The sequence below is a fragment of the Ursus maritimus genome, unplaced genomic scaffold, assembly GCF_017311325.1.
Source record: "Ursus maritimus isolate PB19 unplaced genomic scaffold, ASM1731132v1 scaffold_36, whole genome shotgun sequence".
NCBI classification, from domain to species: Eukaryota; Metazoa; Chordata; class Mammalia; order Carnivora; family Ursidae; genus Ursus; species Ursus maritimus.
In genome coordinates, this window is record NW_024426230.1 from 23,583,768 (window position 1) to 23,605,246 (window position 21,479).

The 21,479-nt window shown below is 40.8% G+C and overlaps 1 protein-coding gene across 2 annotated transcripts in view; it reads left to right on the top strand.

The window, feature by feature from the left end:
• KLHDC1 (kelch domain containing 1) overlaps positions 1-21,479 on the top strand; it is a 55,710-nt gene that overhangs the window by 33,155 nt on the left and 1,076 nt on the right. For both annotated transcript variants that reach the window (XM_040620872.1, XM_040620873.1), the window contains 6 exons: positions 1,771-1,854; positions 2,331-2,389; positions 6,571-6,683; positions 8,103-8,175; positions 12,941-13,025; positions 14,698-14,750. In XM_040620872.1, coding sequence (XP_040476806.1) covers positions 1,771-1,854; positions 2,331-2,389; positions 6,571-6,683; positions 8,103-8,175; positions 12,941-13,025; positions 14,698-14,750 — 467 coding nt within the window. The remainder of the gene's footprint in view (positions 1-1,770; positions 1,855-2,330; positions 2,390-6,570; positions 6,684-8,102; positions 8,176-12,940; positions 13,026-14,697; positions 14,751-21,479) is intronic.

Consider the following 21,479-nt stretch of genomic DNA (forward strand, 5'->3'; position numbering starts at 1 on the left):
ACACTTGACCCTATTTTAGTTCATATTTACCAAGACTTTCACTGTAATTTCTAAGGTGATTTGTTCAAATAAGTTCTTCTATGATTTATATTTTGTCTGAAAGTTCTTCTGGCATGGCTATAGCTGGATGTCTCTTCATTTTTTAGAGACATTCTTAAAGTACTTCATTATTCCCAAATATCAGCATCAAAAGACAAGGCAGCATGGTAGAATGTACCAGTTAATGGTGTCAAAGTTAAAAGAAATTGGATTTGCATTCTAATTACGTCCTAAAAGAGCTGTGTACTTTAGATAAGCCATTTAGTGTGTCATCTATAAAATGGAAAGGTTGAAAGTGTTTTTCCTACATGGGATTTTTACCCTTTAAAAGCAATATATTAGTAATAGGGATCTTTGGGTTTTTTTCAGTATTTCTAGCAACTTAACATTGTGCTTTATTTAGGCAGTTAGACACACAGATGCCGTTTCTTTGTTTTTGTTTGGAATTACATGAACTCAGTTTATTCAGAAGCTTTAGGAGGCTAATAAATGTGTTTGATAGAAATTTGATATTTGTTTCATAATAAATGTATACATACATTCCAAAATTTCAGATCAGGAATGAGGTAATAATAAAGGTTGTGTTTTGCTGGAAAGGCTGGGAACCACATATCAAAAGATTCTCTGTCACTTATTTAAGTGTTAAATTGGTAATATCTGAATTATCTCTTACCGTGTTAGCTTCAGGACAGTCATGCAAGTAAGCCTGAAAAGTCTAGGAAGTGCCGGTATTGGCCGTAGAGCTTAAATGTTGTGTGCACACACTCGGAGCCAAAGCCCTGAAAATGTGGACAAAGTTCTTTCAGAACTTGGAATGAAATGCATACACTAAGGCACCCACCATGATGAACACATGGAAATTACGCAGAAATTTTTTCCTTTAAGTCTCATTCATTCATCTACTCATTATATTCTCTCTTTACCCACCAATCCAAAACTCTGGAGAAAAGATCTGCTACATTTAGTCAAAGTAAAAGTATAGAAAAGTGTTATTAGTTAATGGCAAGAGTTTTAGTAAGTGATAAAGCACTGTTGGGCTTAAGGCAAGAGGGAAGCTCTCCTTGTGGAATTTGAGACACCAGGAGTTTGGGGGTCAGATGTAATGTTTTAGTCTCTGAGATCATCACTGGGAACTGCTCACTCATCATATGAACTCTGCGGGGGACTGGTGGGGGGGGGAGAGGGAAGGAGGCAGAAAGAGGGAGAGAATCTTTTTAATTTGATTTTTAAATCTTTATATTTCAAGCTGAAATTTACATGAAATTTCATTTTGCTAAATAGTGTCAGGCATTTAAGAAAAACACTTTAAAAAGTAAAGATCAGGGTGAGTACATTTCATTCTTCTTTTTTTTTTTAAGATTTATTTATTGAGAGAAAGCGAGCGTGCACAGGAGCAAGGGGAGGGGCAGAGGGAGATGGAAATAGAGAATCTCAAGCAGACTCACCGCTGAGCGCCCACGGGAGGCAGGGTTGGATCTCATGACCCTGAGATCAGGACCTGAAGGGAAACCAGGAGTCAGACGCCCAACCGACTGGGCCACCTAGGCGCCCCTAAATTTCATTCTTGAAGAGCAGTGTTTGTCTGTAATCATTATTATTTAGAGTGAACTTTTGCATTAAGGTTCTTATTGAATTACAGGGGTAATGGTGATTTGGTGGTCAGGTGTTTCTCATACTGACCTTAGAGTTGTTTCAAGCCTTGGCACTGTGTTTTCTCATCTCTGCTTGCAGGGTGGAGTTCCACCACAGCCGCGAGCCGCGCACACATGTGCAGTTCTTGGAAATAAGGGCTATATCTTTGGCGGACGTGTTTTGGTTAGTGTTTTAAATGGAAATGGTATTTTTACATGTGATTCTTCTTACAAAAAATTATTTTCTGATTCTGGGGAACAACTGACTATTCAAATTATCTAGATATTAAAATGCTGTTCAGTAATAACTTTTATTTATTTTTCATCCCTTAAACAGTCTATCCATGAGTCATGACAGATGATTTATAAGTCATATTTTAATGAGGAGAATCCTTCACTTCAGTGCATAACCAGAAAAGTTTAATTTCTAAACATCTAAATCCTGTTAGTTTAAACCCATTTCTTCCTTTCCCCCTTGACAAATTAATTGGGTAGCTCTATATTAATTTTAGAACACTTAGCATTGTTTCCCGATATATAAACTTCTGTTGTTAAGTAAAATGGAGATGGTCTATTTTGAATCTGAACTAATTTTAAAACCAAAATTTTAGCCCATGACAGATGTAAAACACAGATTAATTTAACACACTTCTATTTTAGCAAACTAGGATGAATGATCTGCACTGTCTGAACTTAGATACCTGGACTTGGTCTGGAAGGTAAGTTTGAGATTTAAGTATTTTTTAATTGAAAGGCGTGTGTGTGTGTGTGTGTGTGTGTGTGTGCGTGTGTGTGCGCCTTTGGGACCATAATCCAAATTTGAGTGTCTATAACTGAATTAGTATCTTTTTCCTTCAGATTATATGAAGGAAATATATATCCCTAAGCAAGGAGTATACAGATTTAAATGCAGAGTTTATTCTTTAATTAAACTAAATAAAAGGAGAATGCTAGCAGTTGAAAATTGATTATGTAAAAGTACTGGTTTTGTACTAAGTATTCTTGAGAACTGGTCAGTAGAAGAAATGAAGGAAGAGTTTATTGGGGTCATCACAAGTAAACAGATAACGAAGTAGGTAAAAGTCAGATTTTAATTGTGGTTCAAAATACGTATTTAACAATAGAATAAATCTATTTATCTATCACTTCAGCTGTTCAGGTAATGAGATGGGATCAGAGCTATATATTATTCCAAAATAGAAATACTATTAAAAATGAAACTGTGAAACTGCCAGAAAAAAATGTAGCGGATTGTCTTTAAAATCTTGGTGTGGAGAAAGTTTTTCTAAAGATGGTATAAACCCGGGGCACCTGGGAGGCTCAGTTGGTTGGGTGTCCGCCTTCCAGTTGTGATCTCGGGGTCCTGGGATCAAGCCCTGCGGTGGGCTCCCTGCTCAACGGGGAGCCTGTTTCTCCCCCTCCTCCTCTTGTGCTCTCTCTCTCAAATAAATAAACAAAATATTTGTTTCATATGGGTTTTTTTTTAAAGATTTTATTTATTTGAGAGAGAGAGCAAAAGAGAGCGTGAACAGTGGGGAGGAGCAGAGAGAGAGGGAGAAGCAGACCCCCCACTGAACAGGGAGCCTGACATGGGGCTCGATCCCAGGACCCCGAGATCATGACCTGGGCCGAAGGCAAATGCTTAACTGACTGAGCCACCCAGTTGCCCTCAAATAAATAAATTAATTAATAAAATCTTAAAAAAGAAAAGAAAACTATATCAAAGTTAAAAGGCAAATTGGAAAATGCAAACAAAAAACAAGCTAGAAGTCATATTTGCAGTGTTTTTTAAAAGATTTTATTTATTTATTAGCGAGAAAGAGCATGAGCAGGGAGAGGGGCAGAGAGAGGAGAAGCAAGCTCCCCGCTGAGCAGGGAGCCCAATGCTTGGCTGGATCCCAGGACCCTGAGATCACCACCTGAGCTAAAAGCAGACACATAACCAACTGAGCCACCTGGGTGCCCCTGCACTATTTTTTTTATTAATTATTAAAAAAAATTTTATTATGTTCAGTTAGCCACTGTCCACAGGAACTTAGAAAATCCATAAGAAAAAGACAAATAATCCAATAGAAAAGTGGACAAAGAACATACATGAGTAACTCATTGGAGAAATACAAATGGGCAAAATTATTTTATTTTTAAAAAGATTTTATTTATTTGAGAGAGAGAGAGAGAGCATGAGTAGGGGGAGGGGCAGAGGGAGAGGGAGAGGGACAAGCAGACTCCCCACTGAGCAGGGAGCCTAACACAGGGCTTGGTCCCAGGACTCTGAGACCATGACCCAGCCAAGGGCAGACTCTTAACCAACTGAGCCAATCAGGCGCTCCCCAAAATTATTTTAAAAAGATGTTCAACCTTATATACAGTCAAAGAAATGGAACTAAAAATAATTGTTGTGGGGTTTTTTTAAAGATTTTCTTTATTTATTTGAGAGAGAGAGCATGAGCAGAGGAAGGGGGAAGGGGAGAGGCCAGATCCCCGCTGAGCAGGGAACCAGATGCAGGACTCAGTCCTAGGATCCTGGGATCACGACCTGAGCCGAAGGCAGATGCCCAACTGACTGAGCCACTCAGCACCCCTAAAAATAATAATTTTCACTTATCAGATAAAAATAATTACAAATAACCAGTGTGTGCTAGGTTATAACAACACAATTAGTGGGAGTATAAGTTGGTACAGTTTTTCTGGAAGGTAGTTTGGCAATATGTTAAAAATGTAAAATAAAATACGGATATACAAGCCAGGGGTGCCTGGTTGGGTAAGCACCTGCCGTAGGTTCAGGTCATGATGCTGGAGTGCTGGGATGGACCTGGGCGATGTTGGGCTCTCTGCTCTGCGGGGAGCCTGCTTCTCCCTCTCCCTCTGCCTGCTGCTCCCCCTGCTTGTGCTCTCTCTCTCTGTGTCAAATAAATAAATAAAATCTTTAAAAAAAGAGAATAAAACGTAAAATGGAATTTCTACTTTGATCCAGAATTTCTCCAAAGGCAATAATTGGGCACGCGTGCATGTGCATTTGTATTACATTATTACGAAAGCAAGAACTGGAGGGCAACCCCCGTGTTCACAAGTGGGGATTGTTTAAATCATGGATACATTTGCCCAGTGGGTTACTGTGCTTCCGTTACCAAAAGAAGTTATACTTATAGAAATATTCTACAACATATTAGTTGAACGACAAGGTTACAGAACAGACTCTATGATCCCATTTATGTTTTTTAATAAATATGCTTATATGTATATTAAAACCTAGAAAGATATATACCAAATTATTATTATTTCTTATTATGGGAAGAGAGGATTATAAGAGAACTCTCCTTTTTAAAAATACTTTTGTGAAAAAAATACTTTTGTGGTTGTTGAACATTTTGTAACCAAAATGATTCTTATAGTCAACACAAACCATAAAAATATTTCCATTTTGGAAAAAATAATTATATCTTCCACAAATGGCCCATATTATTCTGGAACATTCCAGAATGTTGGAGAATGGTATCTTCTTACCTCTTAAACTTTTGTACTTACATTTTTATTTTTTTAAGAATAGAACAGTATTTCTTTGAAATCTTTAGAGGTTTATCCTGGATCTGGAATGGCTTGCATACTTTTTTTTTTTTTTTAAGATTTTATTCATTTGAGAGAGAGAGAGGGAGAAGGAGGGAGAGAAGCATCAGTGGGAGGTACAGAGGGAGAGAGAGAGAGAAGCAGACTCTGCTGAGAGGGAAGCCCCTTGCTTCTATTGATATGATCATTTGATTTTTCTGTAGCCTAGTGATATGGTGGGTTCCGTGAGCTGCTTTGTGAATGTTGAACAGCCTTGCATACTGGGGATAAGTCTTACTTTGGTCATGGTGTAATTCTTTTAATTTTTTGGATTTCATTTACTAATATTTTGGTGAGGATTTTTGCATCTATGTTCATGAGCAATATTGGTCTGTCATTTTCTTGTGATGTCTTTTTTTGTTGTTGTTGTTTTGTTTTTTAGATTTTATTTATTTGAGAGAGAGAGTAAGAGAGAGAATGAGCACAAGCCAGGGTTGGGAGGAGGGGCAGAGGGAGAAGCAGACTTCCCGCTGAGCAGGGAGCCCAATGCAGGGCTCAGTCCCAGGACCCTGGGATCATGGCCTGAGCCGAAGGCAGACACTTAACCAACTGAGCCACACAGGCCTACTTTTATTTTATTTTTATTTATTTATCTTAAAGATTTTATTCATTTATTTGACAGAGACAGAGAGAGAGTGCGAGCATGAGGGGGTGGGGAGCAGAGGGAGAGGGAGAAGCAGACTCCCCACTGAGCAGAGACCCTGACGTGGGGCTCTATCCCGGGACTCCAGGACCATGACCTGAGCCCAAGGCAGATGCTTATCACCGACTGAGCCACCCAGGCGCCCCTGCATACTTTTATTTTGAAGCTAGAGTAGCTAGCATTTTCAGGTAAAGAAGCTTTGGGAAATCGTACAGCAAGTAAACCAAAGTAAAAACAACACCCAAATCCCATGATATACTTGAGGAAATCAGTTGAAAATACAAAATTAAACATGGGCCAACAGTAAAAAGTTACAGACATGAAAATAGTTATGTTGAAAAACTGAAGAAGTTCTATGGATTAAACAACAAGAATGATGTGAAGCATGCACTGGAAGTTAACCGGGGATCGACTGTAATTTTCAGTCTGTGCTCTGTGACCAGGTGGAATAGAGGTAAATGGAAAGATTGTTTAAATTCATCTAAGCATTTAAGAATGTTTTTAAAATCTTCATCTTAATGCAGGTGGAGATAGTAAAATCAGCTTCTTTTAAAAGTAGTGAAGGCAGTTTTTCACTTTAATCTGAGATGATTGGAAACCTTTTATTCTGACTAACACCGTAACTAGATTTTTGTTTTTTTCCCCTGGCCACAGGATTCCTGTTAACGGAGAAAACCCCAAACATCGGTCGTGGCATACTTTAACACCAATAGCTGATGATAAACTTTTTCTATTTGGTGGACTAAGTGCAGACAATATTCCATTAAGTAAGTCAATTAAAGTTTAGCCTACAATTATTACCTCATTCTTTTTTCTTAACTGTATTTGATACGTAAGGTGTCTTTCTTTTTTTGTTTTTTAATTTTCTGGTACACCTTTATCCCCAACTGTATGCTTGCGTTAAGAATTAGAAGACCCCGTTGCTTTAGTACCTTTGGCTTTCCATGTTCTCCTGTTTCCTAGGTGTATAGAAAAGGAAGGGTGGTTGAACCTAGATGAATTAAAGCCCCTTTCAACTATAATATTCTGTGATTCTGTGCCTTCCTGAGTTTTGATCCAGATACTTACGCTGTAGGCTGGAATGGGGATTAGAAGAACAGTCTTCCCCAGAAGGCTCTGGAAATATAAGGTGGGAAGGCCAGTTCCCTCTCTTTTTGTTCCAGAACTATAAAGGAAAGTGCTTAGCCAGAATCTTGAAGCTCCTGTCACTGCTGATTCCAGTGGCTCTGGTTTTGTAATACGGGTTGGTTTGTTCCAGCAGTAAAATGTGGCATCAGGATAGACAGATGGCTAAGAGTATCAGCTTCTTAGTTTGGTATGTTACATGTTTTGTTTTCTGAAGAAGTTTTCCATGACTGGAAGGGCTTCCATAGGAAAGCTCATTTCAACAAGCCCGTACAGGATCTGGAAACAACCCCTTATTCTCCGACACCAGTTTACCGAGCGTCAGCTGCGCATCTGGCAGTCCGCTGGCGGCAAACAGGCTCCAGAGGCTGGTCCGAGAACAGGCCTTTCCAGTAGGGGACGTTCCTTACTGCAGATGACTATGCTCCGCCCGTTTGAAGGCTTTTAATGAAAAGAGATTTGGAGCCTCATAAAAAACTAACATCTGTTTGTTTCAGTAGGGGTTGTTCAATATCATGTCTTTTTGAGCTCTAACGTTTTTCATTCCTATTTGCTGTTTTTGGTCATTGACACGTGGGGAAATACACGTCCTACCTCTCAGTCCAGTCAGCGTCCTCCTGTACAGTCAGCGTAACTTCTGGGTATCATAGACGCCAAGAATTATTTTACTTTTGTTGACTGTGATAATGGCATTGTGGTGATAAGATAACGGCATTGTGGTTCTGTAAACAATGTATTTTTTAAAGCGATGTTTACTGAAGTAAACATGGGGAAGATGACAGGAGATCTAGGATTTGCTTTAGAGTAATTGAGCCACGAGAATAACAAAAAAAAGATAAATGGAGCACATGTGACAAAATCTTGATAGTTGTTGAATCTGGGGTATGTGAGGGTTCATTGTCATGGTTACTTTACCTTTGTATATCTCTGAAAATTTTGGGGAGAAAATATGCAAACACACGAAAGATAGTTGCATAAATGTAGCATGATAAATTTGGGGAAAAAATTTAAACGTTATCCCAAAGACCTAATCTTTAATTTCTGAACTGTCATCATTGCAGGTGATGGTTGGATTTATAATTACATAACAAATGGTTGGAAACAACTTACGCACTTACCTAAAACAAGGCCCAGGTAAGTCTAGAAGTTAATGAATAGTAAGATAGTTAGGAATTTCTGAAGTATTAAAATATAGCACTGATATTGTAGTGTTTGCCTTTAAAATTGTAAATCATCCAGAAAGATATTTCAAATAAGCTTGATGTTACCTAAGTAATTTAATTATCATTTTAGTTATGTCTAATTGTTAGAAATGGTCTATTCTGTTTTTATCCACATTTGCATATTTGAAAACGTTACGTTTTTAGGTAAATGTGTAATCTTGCTTGGTAATATGAAAAAGTAAAGAAATTGAAAGTATCATATAATGTTAATATTTTTAATCAGACAAGAATGGGGTTGGCTTTAGTAGTTATTTGTTTTTGGAAGAGGTTTTTTGCAATTTAATGAGAAAATTACTTTTATGTTGATCAAATAGATGGCAGATTATTATTTTAATTAATGGATATATTCATTAATATGAATTTTTTGAAAAAGAAACATGTTAGTTATTTGTCGTATATTATAGAGTAAAAGTTGTAGAAACAATATATTATTAGACTGCAGTTGATCCTTGAACAACACGAGTGTGAATTGCATGGATCCACTTATTACATGGATTTTTTTTTTAATAAACACAGTACTATAAATGTATTTTCCATATGAGTTTCTTAATATTTTCTTTTTTAAAATGTGAGTATAGTTGACACACGTTAGCTTCAGGTGTACAACATGGGGATTCAACAACTGTATACATTAACCTCTGCTCGCCACAATTGTAGGTACCACCTGTCACCAGACAGCGCTACCGCAGTGCCATTGACTGTATTCCTGTGCTGTGCCTTTTATTCCCATGACTTACTCATTCATAACTGGAAGCCTGTATCTCCCACTCCCCGTCACCATTTTGCCCGCCCCCCACTTCCTTTTCCTCTGTCAATCATGTTTGTTCTCTGTATTCATAGATCTGATTTTGCTTCTTATTCATTTGTTTTGTTTTTATAAACATTTTCTCTAGCTTACTTTATTGTAAGAATACAGTACGTGATACATATACAAAATATGTATTAATTGACTTCATGCTTTTGGCAAGGCTTCTGGCCAACAGTAGGCTATTAGTACTTAAGTTTTGAGGAGCCAGAAATCATATGTCGATTTTCAACTCTGTGGGGTATCAGTGCCCCCACCCCTGCGTTGTTCAGGGGTCAACTGTACAAAGAAAACCACATTAGTATTGTAATTCTTTTTTTTTTCTAATTTGAGAGAGTAGTATAATAAAAATATATTCATAGGAAATTCAGAGTCAACATGTTATAATCATTACCATTAGTAATAGATTTTACTTTTTCATACCATGTATTTCAGAATTTTTTTTTGCTATAGGTTATGTATGCAAGTATGAGGTCAACTTACTGGTATGCATTTCAGAAGTTTAATAAGTGGCAATTAAGTAACGTGCTTGAGGAAAAGGCCTGAAAAATTTTGTATATATTTCAGTGTCTATATTAATATCCATAAAACTTTTAGAGTTCATCATAATTATATATGTGATTCTTATATTTTCATGTGTAAAAATTCATTGGAATGTATTATTTTAGCAATTACAATCTTTTGAAATGCATTTTTTAATTTAAAGTGTTTTATATAAAGATCTGGGAGCCTTGCGTTCTAGTCCTTGCTCAGCTACTACTTAGCTTTTTGGCTTTTTGGGAAAGTCACTTAAACTGAGCATTAATTTATTCGTCCCATGAAATGAGGGAGTTGGACTAGGGAAGCTCTCAGTTCTCTTCCAGTTCTTTGATTGTACGAATGCATTAATTTTGGACCAAAGTGGTAGTAAGAATATGTTTAATTTTTAAATTGCTCCTATTTTGTAATTCAATCCTTAATAAGTAATTAGAACAACACAACTATTATTAATAATAATATTAGTTAGATCTGAGCTATGTAAAGAGATTTCTTTCAATTCAGCTGATGTGTCATGTAAATAATATGCTTTATTAGAATGTTTAGGTGATAAGTTTAGAGCAGCTGTGAGAGGACATAAACTATCAGTCTATAGACAAAACATCAGGTTGCAAGCTAGATGTCACCAAAATCAAGGCAGGAAAGGCTTTCCAGTGTTCTTCGATGATGAAGTCCAGGCCAGAGTTCCCCTAAGGCAGATAAGACAGAGGCAGATCTATCTTCAGGTATGAGGTGAGGAGGAGAACAGGTGGGATACAGTTTAGTGTAAGGAGAACATATGTATGTGTATGTATACTAATTTGTTATGAGTGAGAATTTACTTAACATCTAAATACATGTTGTGTAGAATGTTTCAAGTTATAAACTGAAATGTAAATGGCCCAATTCTCCTCTTGTAATCCACAGCAGGGTTTCACCACCCCGGCACTATCGACATTTTGGCCAAATTATTCTTTGTTATTAGGGGTGTCCTGTGCACTGGAGGACGTTTAGCAGTGTCTTTGGCCTTCACGCACTAGAGGCCAGTAGTACTGCCCTCCCCCCCACACCTGGAGTTGTGACAATCAAAAATATTTCAGATATTGTCAAATGTCCTCTGGGGGCAAAATCGGCTCTGGTTGAAACCACCATTTTGCAGCGTAGCGCTCTCTTCTCCAGGTCTCACCTCAGAGCAAGGCTTGGTTGAAAGGCCATCTATCTGGCCCTGTCTAATTGCTGTAGAAGTGGCTGTCAGCAAGGACCCTTTATTTAATGTGTCTGTAGAAGAAGTCCAACAAAGTGTTGACTTCAGAGCCTCAGGTACTTCCCGTTGGATCCCATGACTGTTGCCAAGGTTACACACGGCCTTCTCTCCTGGAAACGAAACACTCTTCGTATTCCATTTCCTTTATCCGATCCCCCTCCCCGAGCCCACACCATAATCTGGGTGTCGATGAAGACTTACTATCAATTTATGTCCTAACATATAAGTTGGAGAATTGGACAGAGTATTTCCTAAAAAAATCTCTTATGACTCAGTTCTGTGCTGGGTCCCGAGTGCAACTGCCATTGAATGTGTGAGTGATTGTTTGAGGAGAGTACTTGATGTGACAAATTGTGCGTGATCCTACTGTTTGCACTTGTGGGCGTTAAGTGGAAAGGGTAAATGTACTGAAAATAAGTTATGTGGTAATAAAATAAGTGAAAATGTGTAATTGCGTGTCTGTTGCTTCAGCAATTTGGGTGCTTCAGCAATAGGATGACTTTCCTATTAAGGAAAGTCATCCAAATTCCCTCAGAGTCAAAGCCAAGGACTTTGTAAAATTCTTAATTTATCTGCTAAAATTGAGAACTTTACATGTGCTTTTTTTCCCTGAGAGAGCTCCTGGAAATATTGAATTTTATCCAACATAAGATTATGTTTAGTGTGAACTTGGAGGTGACTCTGAGCTATCAGACCATTTCCAAAAGAACTTCAGGTGCTCTACTCTTATTAAATAATTTATTTAATCATTGAATAAATTATGGTGGGTTTTTTGGTATTTGCTTTTGTTAAGTAGAGTTGTTGGGCACCCACTCGATGCAGGACACCATATTTCGGCATTTTTAAGGAGAAGCATAAAATTAGATTTCCCAAGTTGCAGTGGTGGGCTGGTAAAGGGTTAACAACTGCTTTCAGGAAAAACAAAACAAAAAAGCCCTAATTTGTAGCATTTGCTGGTTCCACCATGGCCACCTTCAGGCTCCCACTGTGATGGCACTGAACGGGGGTTTGGATAGAGACAGGCAGAATGGGTTTCACCGAGCCCGTAAGCCACTTCCAGCACACCACTGACAAGTTTTGATCTAAGGACCCCACATGTGGACCTTCAGAAGATCCGCACATCAAATAATTAAAGTAGTATATAGAACAGTTTGTCTTCAAATGTAAGTCAGGAGAGGATAAAATGAGCACCTAAGTATGTTCAAAGGTGCTGACCAGGGAGGGTGACAGGGCCGTTGTGTTTGAGTATTTGGGTACTTCCTGGGGATTTCGAACCTGTGTTTAAGGCCCTGAAAGAATGACTTATCATCTTAAGCATAAGAAATAGGGTGAGCAAAAGCCTACAGATAGATAAGCTTTTTTCTTAGGGGATGCAAATAAATGAACTTGGCTGGATAGAGGTTTCATTGCAGGGGAGGGGCCAAGAGTTAAGAATTATGGGAAAAAGAACTGTTGATCACGCATATGAGGCTAAGAAAAATGGCACAGTTGCTTCCTGACCAGGACATGTCCATGGTTAAAAACATTTGAAAAATGTTACTTATCAGCTAAATGTAGCTGAGAGAGACTAGAGACAGAAAAACGAGGAACACTTCTGGTCTTCTGTGCCCAGAGTGATAAGTAGTGTGACAGCGTAAAGGTGACGGGATGGCCACGTTGGGTTTGTCAGGTGGTAGGGAACAGAGAACAGGAGAGAAAAGTCAAAAATGATGAAAACAGTACATGGCAGATAGTAATCAGAAAATTGGGAAAAGGGTCCATTTCAGCAATAAGATGATCAGTTCCTTTTTAATTAATTTTATTTCACTGATAATATCTATGAGATAAAGAGGCTAGAAGGTTGGGGGATATAAGAGAAAAGAGTTATTAGGGGTCATCCCCTTAATTAACATGACTTAATGAGAGTCTAAAGTTTTAGTGATTCTAGAGGAATCTTCAGAATCTCTTTTAGGATGTGCCAAAGGCTCAAGTTCAATCATGCCCATTTGGAAATAGATCCCATGTGAAGCGTGCAGTTTAAAATTGTTTTATATGCCACATACAGTCTCTTTCTTCATAGTATTTTACTTTGCTTATAATTTTCAATTATAGGTTATGGCATACAGCCTGTTTGGGGAAAGAAAATGAAATAATGGTATTTGGTGGGAGCAAAGATGATTTACTTTCCTTGGATACAGTAAGAAAATTTCATATCTAAATATTTCCTCTGAGTAGTTTTGTTATTCAAACTAAATGGCTATTCAACAAAATTATTGCTATTCCCGCATTGTAAAATATGGAAGAATACAAAATGTTACTCTATAGTGTGATTAATCTTCAGAACGAGTGGCTTTTGTGAAGTATTTCAGAATATTTTGAGTTTACAAATCCAAATAGCTCTATTAACCTCGTTAGTCAAATTATTAAGAAAAGCTTTTAAAGGATGACTCTTCCTTTTCTCTTTGAGTCTCACCATAGTATGAGTGTTTATGATTTTATTAAATTAAAATATTCGCAAGTTATACTTGATATTTCATAAGACTGTATACCGTGTATATGTAACTGACTAAATATAGTAATAAGTACCCATGGAATTTGCAACCTCACTTAATAACTAGAACACCAGTGCTAGCTTCTCCCATCAAGAGGAAAGCATCTCCAAATTTTTAAGTGTGTTTTCTTTTTACTTTATGTGTCTTTTGCCACTGCTTTACCCATTTTATATTTAAGATGAAAGCATTCCAGTTTTAAAATTTGATAAAACTAAGGTCAAAGAAATAAATGAATAGCATTTGGAGAGTATTGTTCTTTCACCCCTTGCACCTTGGGAAATTCAGAGCAAGGTGGCCACACTCGTCCTGTGTTGTGACGGGACGGGAGCGCCCGATGGGTTGCTCTGGTTTGTGTGGGACATCTGGGAACAGCGCGGCTCTGAGTGGCAGAGACAGGGTGCACCGGCCAGAAGCCAGCCCCGTGGGTGCCAGCTCTCTCCTGGACGTCTTTGCAGACATAGTTATCTCCAGAGCTGTGCCTGCCGAGTGGCGAACCCTGAAAGGAGCTGGCCTCTCTCCAGGGGATTCGGTTTACTTTATAGTTTTGAACCCTCCAGTTTAAACGTTACATACATTGAAAGTTTTAGAACTTTCTTTGGTGGAGAATTCAGTGCTTCAACGAAAGATTAAAACCACGACTTTGCATTTAATTAAAAAGCAAATTTTGTGGTTTGTCTTCTTTTTCCTGGCACTAGAAATTGGTAGGATACAGAGTTTCTTATTAAAACAGGAATTCTGATTAAAATCATGAGCATAAATTATGAAATTCTAAAGAATTATTTGAAAGGATTAGGGGCATTTTCTGCTGATTCTTCCACATTAACTTTTAGATAGGAGAATCATATTCAAAAAACCTTCTGGATCTGAGATTTCCAAATGAAGAATTCCCAGGGAATCCTGGCACCATTTGGAAAAGAGAGACAAGATAAAGAGATTTTAAAATAAGAGTCATTTGGAAAAGAAAAGTTCCGCTTAAAAACAAAAAAGCTTGAAAATCACTACTTTTCTCATTTTGAGCTCACTGTTCTATAAGAAAAACATATATCTGAGTTTTAAATTTGCAATTTTATAGGTTGTGGTTAGGTAAAAACTTGGTCACTGAGAAATGGTAGCAACGTACGGAAAGCTTGTGTGGCTAGTGGGTGTGTGTATGTCTACGTATGGGGGGGGTGTGTGTGTGTGTGAATGACTAGAGGGAGAGAGATTTATTTGCTGCTGTACATAATTTCTTTTACATTTACAAAATAAAAATATTAAATTATTAATGCATTTTTATTCTTTTAAACACCTTGATAATTCTTTTTTTATGTTGATTAGGGCCACTGTAATGATTTATTGATCTTTCAAACACAGCCTTATTCACTACTCAGGTAAGTAAATTCATTATGTATATATATGCATATATTCAAAGGAAGATGAAAGAAATGATCATATCTTAATGTATATATAGCATATATAAATTATATATGCTATTAAGATATCATTTCTTTCATTTTCCTTTTTGGGAAGTGTGATAATTTTTCAAGTAGTTTATGATCTGAATTTAAGAAAATGCTTACATCTTCCTAAAAGTATAATCAAATTTGTAATAGTGAACCATACACCAATGTGATTTTTAAGAATTAAAATATACAGTACAATCATATTTTTATTTTGTGCACAAAATTGCATCTGGTTCATATGGAACATTAAACATACTGTATTTCCTTGATTCTAGGCCTGAAATGTTTCATATTTTAACTTTTCTGAAATTAGAGTGTTTCCGATAATAGACACACATATGTATGCATATAATTTAGTAGAATTTCTCTTTTTTTTTTTAAGCACCAAAGCTGTTATTAAGTTGGTGGCGTGACTTAGAGTGTCTAGCTCATACGCTCTTGCTTTAAAGGAATATATACAAGGTTTAGTGGAAGATTGTGGAAGAAATCCCTGTTTCTGCCTGTGAGGGTCAGGAGGAAGGATTTGAGTGAAGTAGGAGTTGCCCAGTGACCAAGTGTGGGGTTTTTTGTTTGTTTTTTTTTTTAGATTTTATTTATTTATTTGAGAGGGAGAGAGAGTGAAAGAGAAAGAGACAGAGAGAGAAAGCATGAGTAGGGGGAGGGAGAAGGGGAGTTGCCCAGTGACCAAGTGTGGGGTTTTTTGTTTGTTTTTTTTTTTAGATTTTATTTATTTATTTGAGAGGGAGAGAGAGTGAAAGAGAAAGAGACAGAGAGAGAAAGCATGAGTAGGGGGAGGGAGAAGGAGAAGCAGACTCCCCGCTGAGCAGGGATCCCAATGCAGGACTTGATCCCAGCACCCTGGGATCATGACCTGAGCAGAAGGCAGACGCTTAACCAACCGAGCCCTCCAGGTGCCCCCCAAGTGTTGTTTCTTATGCAGGGGAATAACATGGGTAAAGGCATGTGCGAGAGAAGCTGACTTGCTAGATGTCGAGGAGTGGTCTGTAACTTCCAGACATTCTGCAACGTGAACCATTTGAAAACCACTGCACCAGCTCTAACTGGACCATCCTAATGTCTTTGTTAACTGCTCCTTCTGTTATTGCAATGGTTCCTTCTGTTACTGCATGTTAGAGTCTCATAGGGAACTTCAAAAAGTATTGAGGCCTGTGTTCCATGCCCACTTGTTATGATTTAATTGGTATGGGGCGTGGCCTGAACTTAAGAATTTTTGGAAAACCCCAACGTAATTCTAATGTGCAGGCAGAGTTTGGAAATTGCTGATGTCATGATTATACTGTCTTGTATTGTTACTTAACTTTTGCTGTGAACATAACTACTTTCCCTAAGTAGATTGCAAGTTCCTTATAGGCAAGGATGAAAAAATCCAGTATTTGAGTGCCTACCATGGGAAGGCACTATGCTATGAAGTGAAAAGTCATGCCCTTTCCCTTACATTGTTAGTAATATAAAGGCAGGCTTTCAAAAACTATAAAAGAAAAATAAAATTTCTTTAAGAGAAACATATACACAGTTAATGAGACTACTGGCAAAGAAGACCCTCCATCCATGTGGTTAAGATGGTGAGGCTTAGGGGAGTCTTTGCAGACCAGGAAGAGTTTGAGACAATATGCTACAAAGAAGCAGTGCAAGGGTGTTAGTACAAGATATACGAGTATGGTATGTTCTGGAAACTGAATTCTTGAGTGTTCCTAGACATAAGCATGAGGTGGGGAGTTGGACAAGAAATCAGAAACCATATATCATCTGGAGCCTTTGTGTTTCATGCAGATGAGTTTCCATTATCTTGTGGGAGATCAAGAACCAGTGAAAAATCTGGAGCAGAGGGATGAGATGATCACATTTCAAATTAGAAAGCTCCTTTGAGAACAATGTGGATAAGAGATTGGAGGGATACGTGACTGTGTAAAGAAAGTTAATAGAGACTTGCAGTGGTCAAACACAAAGTGTGGGACTGATCTTGAAAGTGGCCATGGAGCTGGAGAAGGGATGGAGGCAGAATGGGCTTGGTAGGAGAAGAAGAGGGAAGAATTAATAATAGTCTATGAAGAAGGAAGTGAATTTGAAGGTGGGATGGCGTAGAAAGATGAATTTGGTTTGGGGCCTTTTGAGCCTGAAGTACTTACGGTATCTTTAATGGAGCTGTTCATTAACTCGTTAAATATATGGAGAGATGTCTGGACTAGACATAAAGAATCATCGGAGGATAGGGGCTTCTGGATGGCTCAGTTGGTTAAGTATCCAGGTCTTGATCTCAGCTCTGGTCTTGATCTCAGGGTTGCGAGTTCAAGCCCCATGTTGGGGCATGGAGCCTACTTAAAAAAAGAAAAATCATGGGGCACCTGGGTGGCTCAGTCAGTTAAGCATCTGCCTTTGGTTCAGGCCATGATCCCAGGGTCCTGGGATCGAGTCCCACCTTGGGCTCCCTGCTCAGATGGGAGCCAGCTTCTCCCTCTGCCTCCCGCTCTGCCTGCTTGAGCTCTCTCTCTCTCTCTGTGTCAAATAAATAAATAAAATCTTAAAACAAAATCATTGTAGTGTAAATGGGCACGTGTTAGCTCTGCCCAAGAAGAGTTTTGAGAGTGAGGATGAAGCCCACAACCAAGCACTAAGAACTCACAACATCTGAGGAGTTAGAGGAAAAGAGGCACAAGAGAATGACCAGGAAGTGAAGGGTGAACCAGGAGATAATGGGACTGCAAAATGGAGGGAGGAAAGCACTGAAGAGGGAGAGACTCCCTAGTGTAAGAGGTCACAGAACATCGGATTGAAAAGTGCCGTGGAGTTTGGCAGTAATCACAAGGGTAATCTCTCGGGAGCAGCACCAGGGCCACAGGAAGGGTGAGGATCGAGCTGACCCTTGCACAGCACCTGTCTGAAGCGCACGGTTCACTTACGCACAGGTGTTTTCTGATAAATCCACGCAGCACTGTAAATGTATTTTCTCTTCCCTAGGATTTTCTTTCTTTTGTTCTTCTTTAAGATTTTATTTATTTATTTGAGAGAGAGAATGAGCGGTGGGAACGGTCAGGGGAAGAGAGGGAGAAGCAGACTCCCCACTGAGCAGGGAGCGGATGCAGGACTCCATCCCAGGACCCTGGGGTCATGACCTGAGTGGAAGGCAGACTCTTAACCCACTGAGCCACCCAGGCGCCCCTTCTCTAGGATTTTCTTTATAACATTTCTTCTTTCCAGTTTGCTTTATTGTAAGAATACAGCATATAATATATAACATACAAAATGTATATTAACTGCGTTATCCATAAGGTTTCCAGTTAGCAATAGACTACTAGTAATTAAGCTGGGGGGAGTCCAGAGTTACGTGTGGATTTTCTACTGCATGGAGCCTGGTGCCCAGCCCTTCTGCTGGTGACAGGTGACTGTATCTGTTCCTGTGCTGAGAAGCAGCAGCCAGTTGTTGGAAACGCAAGAAAATGAAGGAAGAATGGTCAGAGCAGGGTCTTAAGAAGGTGGATTTTAGTCCACAAGTACTTGAGTTAGTTGTTGAGGAGAATACTTCAGAATAATGAGGGAAGTAGGAAGTAGGACTATAAAGGTAGAGGAATTGGGGGGGGGTGCTGAGGCCAGGGCGCCGGGAAAGTTTTCGTAGGTAGTGAGGTCGTCCGGGAAGGGAGAGGAGAGGTGAGGACAGGCCCTCAGGAGGACCGCGGCCGCAGCTGCTTCCAGAAGGTGCGGACGAGCGCCCTGCGACAGCTCAGCGCTCTGCCCGAGCCCGAGGAGCAGGGAGGCGGCCCGCGCGGGAGGGAGACAGCGGGCGGGAGGCAGGGCCGCCGAGGCCGGTGGGGCGGGGCCGCCGAGGCCGGTGGGGCGGGGCCGCCGAGGCCGGTGGGGCTGCCGGCGCGAGTGCGCATGCGGGCGGGGCGGCGTAGGGAGGGCGCTCAAGCCGGAGGGGCCTTAGTGTCCGGAGACCCGGCAGGGCGCGGGGGGTAAGGGCTGCGCGATCCGACAGGGCTGCGGCCGGGAGGGGGTGCAGGTGCAGGGTTTTGGAGGCGGACCTGCCCTGAGGGAGGTGAGAGAGGCTGGAGCACGTTTCCCCCCGCCCCTGAGCCCCCAGGGACGGGGGAGAAGGAGCCGGGGCACCGCGGCGACCCCTGCGGGCGGGAGCACGCAGCCCGGGAGCCGCAGGAGCGGCGGGAGCCCGGCGGGGCGGACGGCGCTGGGGGAGAGCCGGGCCGGGGAGGCCACAGCGGGGGTGCCCGGAAGCGCGGGGAGACGAGGGGCAGCGACAGCACGCGCGGAGGGGCTGGTGTTCGAGGTCGGGCCGGGGGCGGACGGCCGGCGCCTCCCCGAGTGCTCCCGCGGAGCCGGTTTCCACGCAGCGAAAGCGCGGTGTGAACGGGGCACCCGGCCGGCTCGGACCCGGGGCTGAGCTGGAGCCTCGACTAGAAAGTTAACCCTTGAAGACAGAGGCGTTTCGTGGTGTTGCTGTACGGCGCGTATGCACCACACCCCGCGGTCCACAGCGCGGCCAGAGCCGTCTTTCCGTTGTGCATTCTCATCCCCAGACGTTAGCCTGCCCGTGTGGAGGCGCCGGGGAGCAGCAAGACATGGACAGCGTGTGGGTCCTCATCGCACAGAACTCCTGTGATCTGATGCATTGGTGCGATCATGCCCCTCATACATTTAGTTACACATGGTTTTAAAAAGAAGTACCTCTTTTATTTATTCTGATAAAAAATAAGAAATAGGGGCGCCTGGGTGGCTCAGTCAGTTAAGTGCCCGACTCTTGATTTTAGCTCAGGTCATGATCTCAGGATTATAAGATCAAGCCCCGCATTGGACTCTGCGCTGGGCATGGAGCCTGTTTAAGATTCTTTCTCTTCCCGGGGGCCTGGGTGGCTCAGTCGTTAAGCGTCTGCCTTCTGCTGAGGGCGTGATCCCAGAATCCTGGGATCGAGCCCCACATCAGGCTCCTCCGCTGGAAGCCTGCTTCTCCCTCTCCCACTCCCCCTGCTGTGTTCCCTCTCTCGCTGGCTGTCTCTCTCTCTGTCAAATAAATAAAATCTTAAAAAAAAAAAAATAAAATAAAATGAAAAATGTGGATTTAACCATGCTAAGAGGTCATTGGAACCTTAGCGAGAGCAGTATACATAGGGGTGTGTGTGTAAAGGGTCAGATTATGCATCCTGTTTATAATCTGCTTTTGAAACTCATATTGTGGGTATGTTTCATGTAGATATATAATCATTCAGTGATTTATAGATCTCTACTTATGTTTGTAATGGCTATACAGTATTCTATTTCATGGAAGTATACTTACTAGTCTATTAATATATATTTAGGATATCTACAGTTTGGGGCTATTAAAAAAATCATGTGTATAATATTCTTGTATATGCTTTTGGAAAACTTGCCTATCTTCTCAGGAGGAAATTCCTGGAAGGGATGTTGGTGGATCAGGGCATATGCACCTTTTATACTGTGATGAGTCAGTGGCTTCCACTGCCCTTAGACAAACTGCAGATCCCTTACCATGGTGTTGAGGGCCTCCGCCTATCTCTCTACTTCTTTTCTTGCCATGTCCCCTGTCCCCCCACACTCTGCCAGAGCTATATTTGGTTTTTTGGTATTTTTAAAAAAGACTTTATTTATTTATTTATTTATTTATTTATTTATTTATTTATTTATTTATTTATTTATTTATTTATTTATTTATTTATTTATTTATTTATTTATTTGACAGAGATAGAGACAGCCAGCGAGAGAGGGAACACAAGCAGGGGGAGTGGGAGAGGAAGAAGCAGGCTCATAGCGGAGGAGCCTGATGTGGGGCTCGATCCCAGAACGCCGGGATCACGCCCTGAGCCAAAGGCAGATGCTCAATGACTGAGCCACCCAGGCGCCCCTGCCAGAGCTATATTTGAACCTCAATTGCAGTTTCTGTAATCTTATTTCACATTTCTAGGGCTTTGCAAGGTGGTTCGTCCATCATGGAATACTTTCATTTAATTTGTTGAGACCCTCAAGGCCTCAGCTTGGACATCCCATCTGCAAAGTTTCCCTTGCTGCAATGGTCTTGGTTGTGCTTCCTTTCTGAGTCCCCTAGAACCCTGTACCCGGCATGGAAATTTCCTGCTATCCAAGTCACAGCATTGTTTATCTTCACTAAATTGTAATCTCCTTGAAAGCTGAAATAGTGGGGGGCGCCTGGGTGGCTCAGTCAGTTAAGCATCTGCCTTGGGCTCAGGTCAGGATTCCAGGGTCCTGGGATGGAGCCTGCCCCCCCCCCCCCAGGGCTCCCTGCTCAGCGGGAAGCCTGCTTCTCTGTCTCCGCTCCTCCCCCCTTCGTGCCAGCACTCTCTCTGTCTCTCAAATAAATAAAATCTTTTTTAAAAAAGTTGAAACGGGGGTTTTCTCAAAATTGGGTTTTCTCCTCCCAAGTAGTGTACACGAACAGCTATTTGTTGAATCGGTGCAGGAATAGTAACGGTGGAGTCCACCTCCTCGTCTGACTCTTCCCCTCCCCCACCGTGGAAGGGGCGCGGGAGCTACTGTGCGCAGAGAGCAGCAGAGTTAGGGTTACACCTCGTGTGGGATTCGTGTCGTTTGCTTGTACTTCTCCCGTATCTGTGTAGAACGCATTCGCTCTCCTTACTTCGAGTTTTCAGAGTAGAG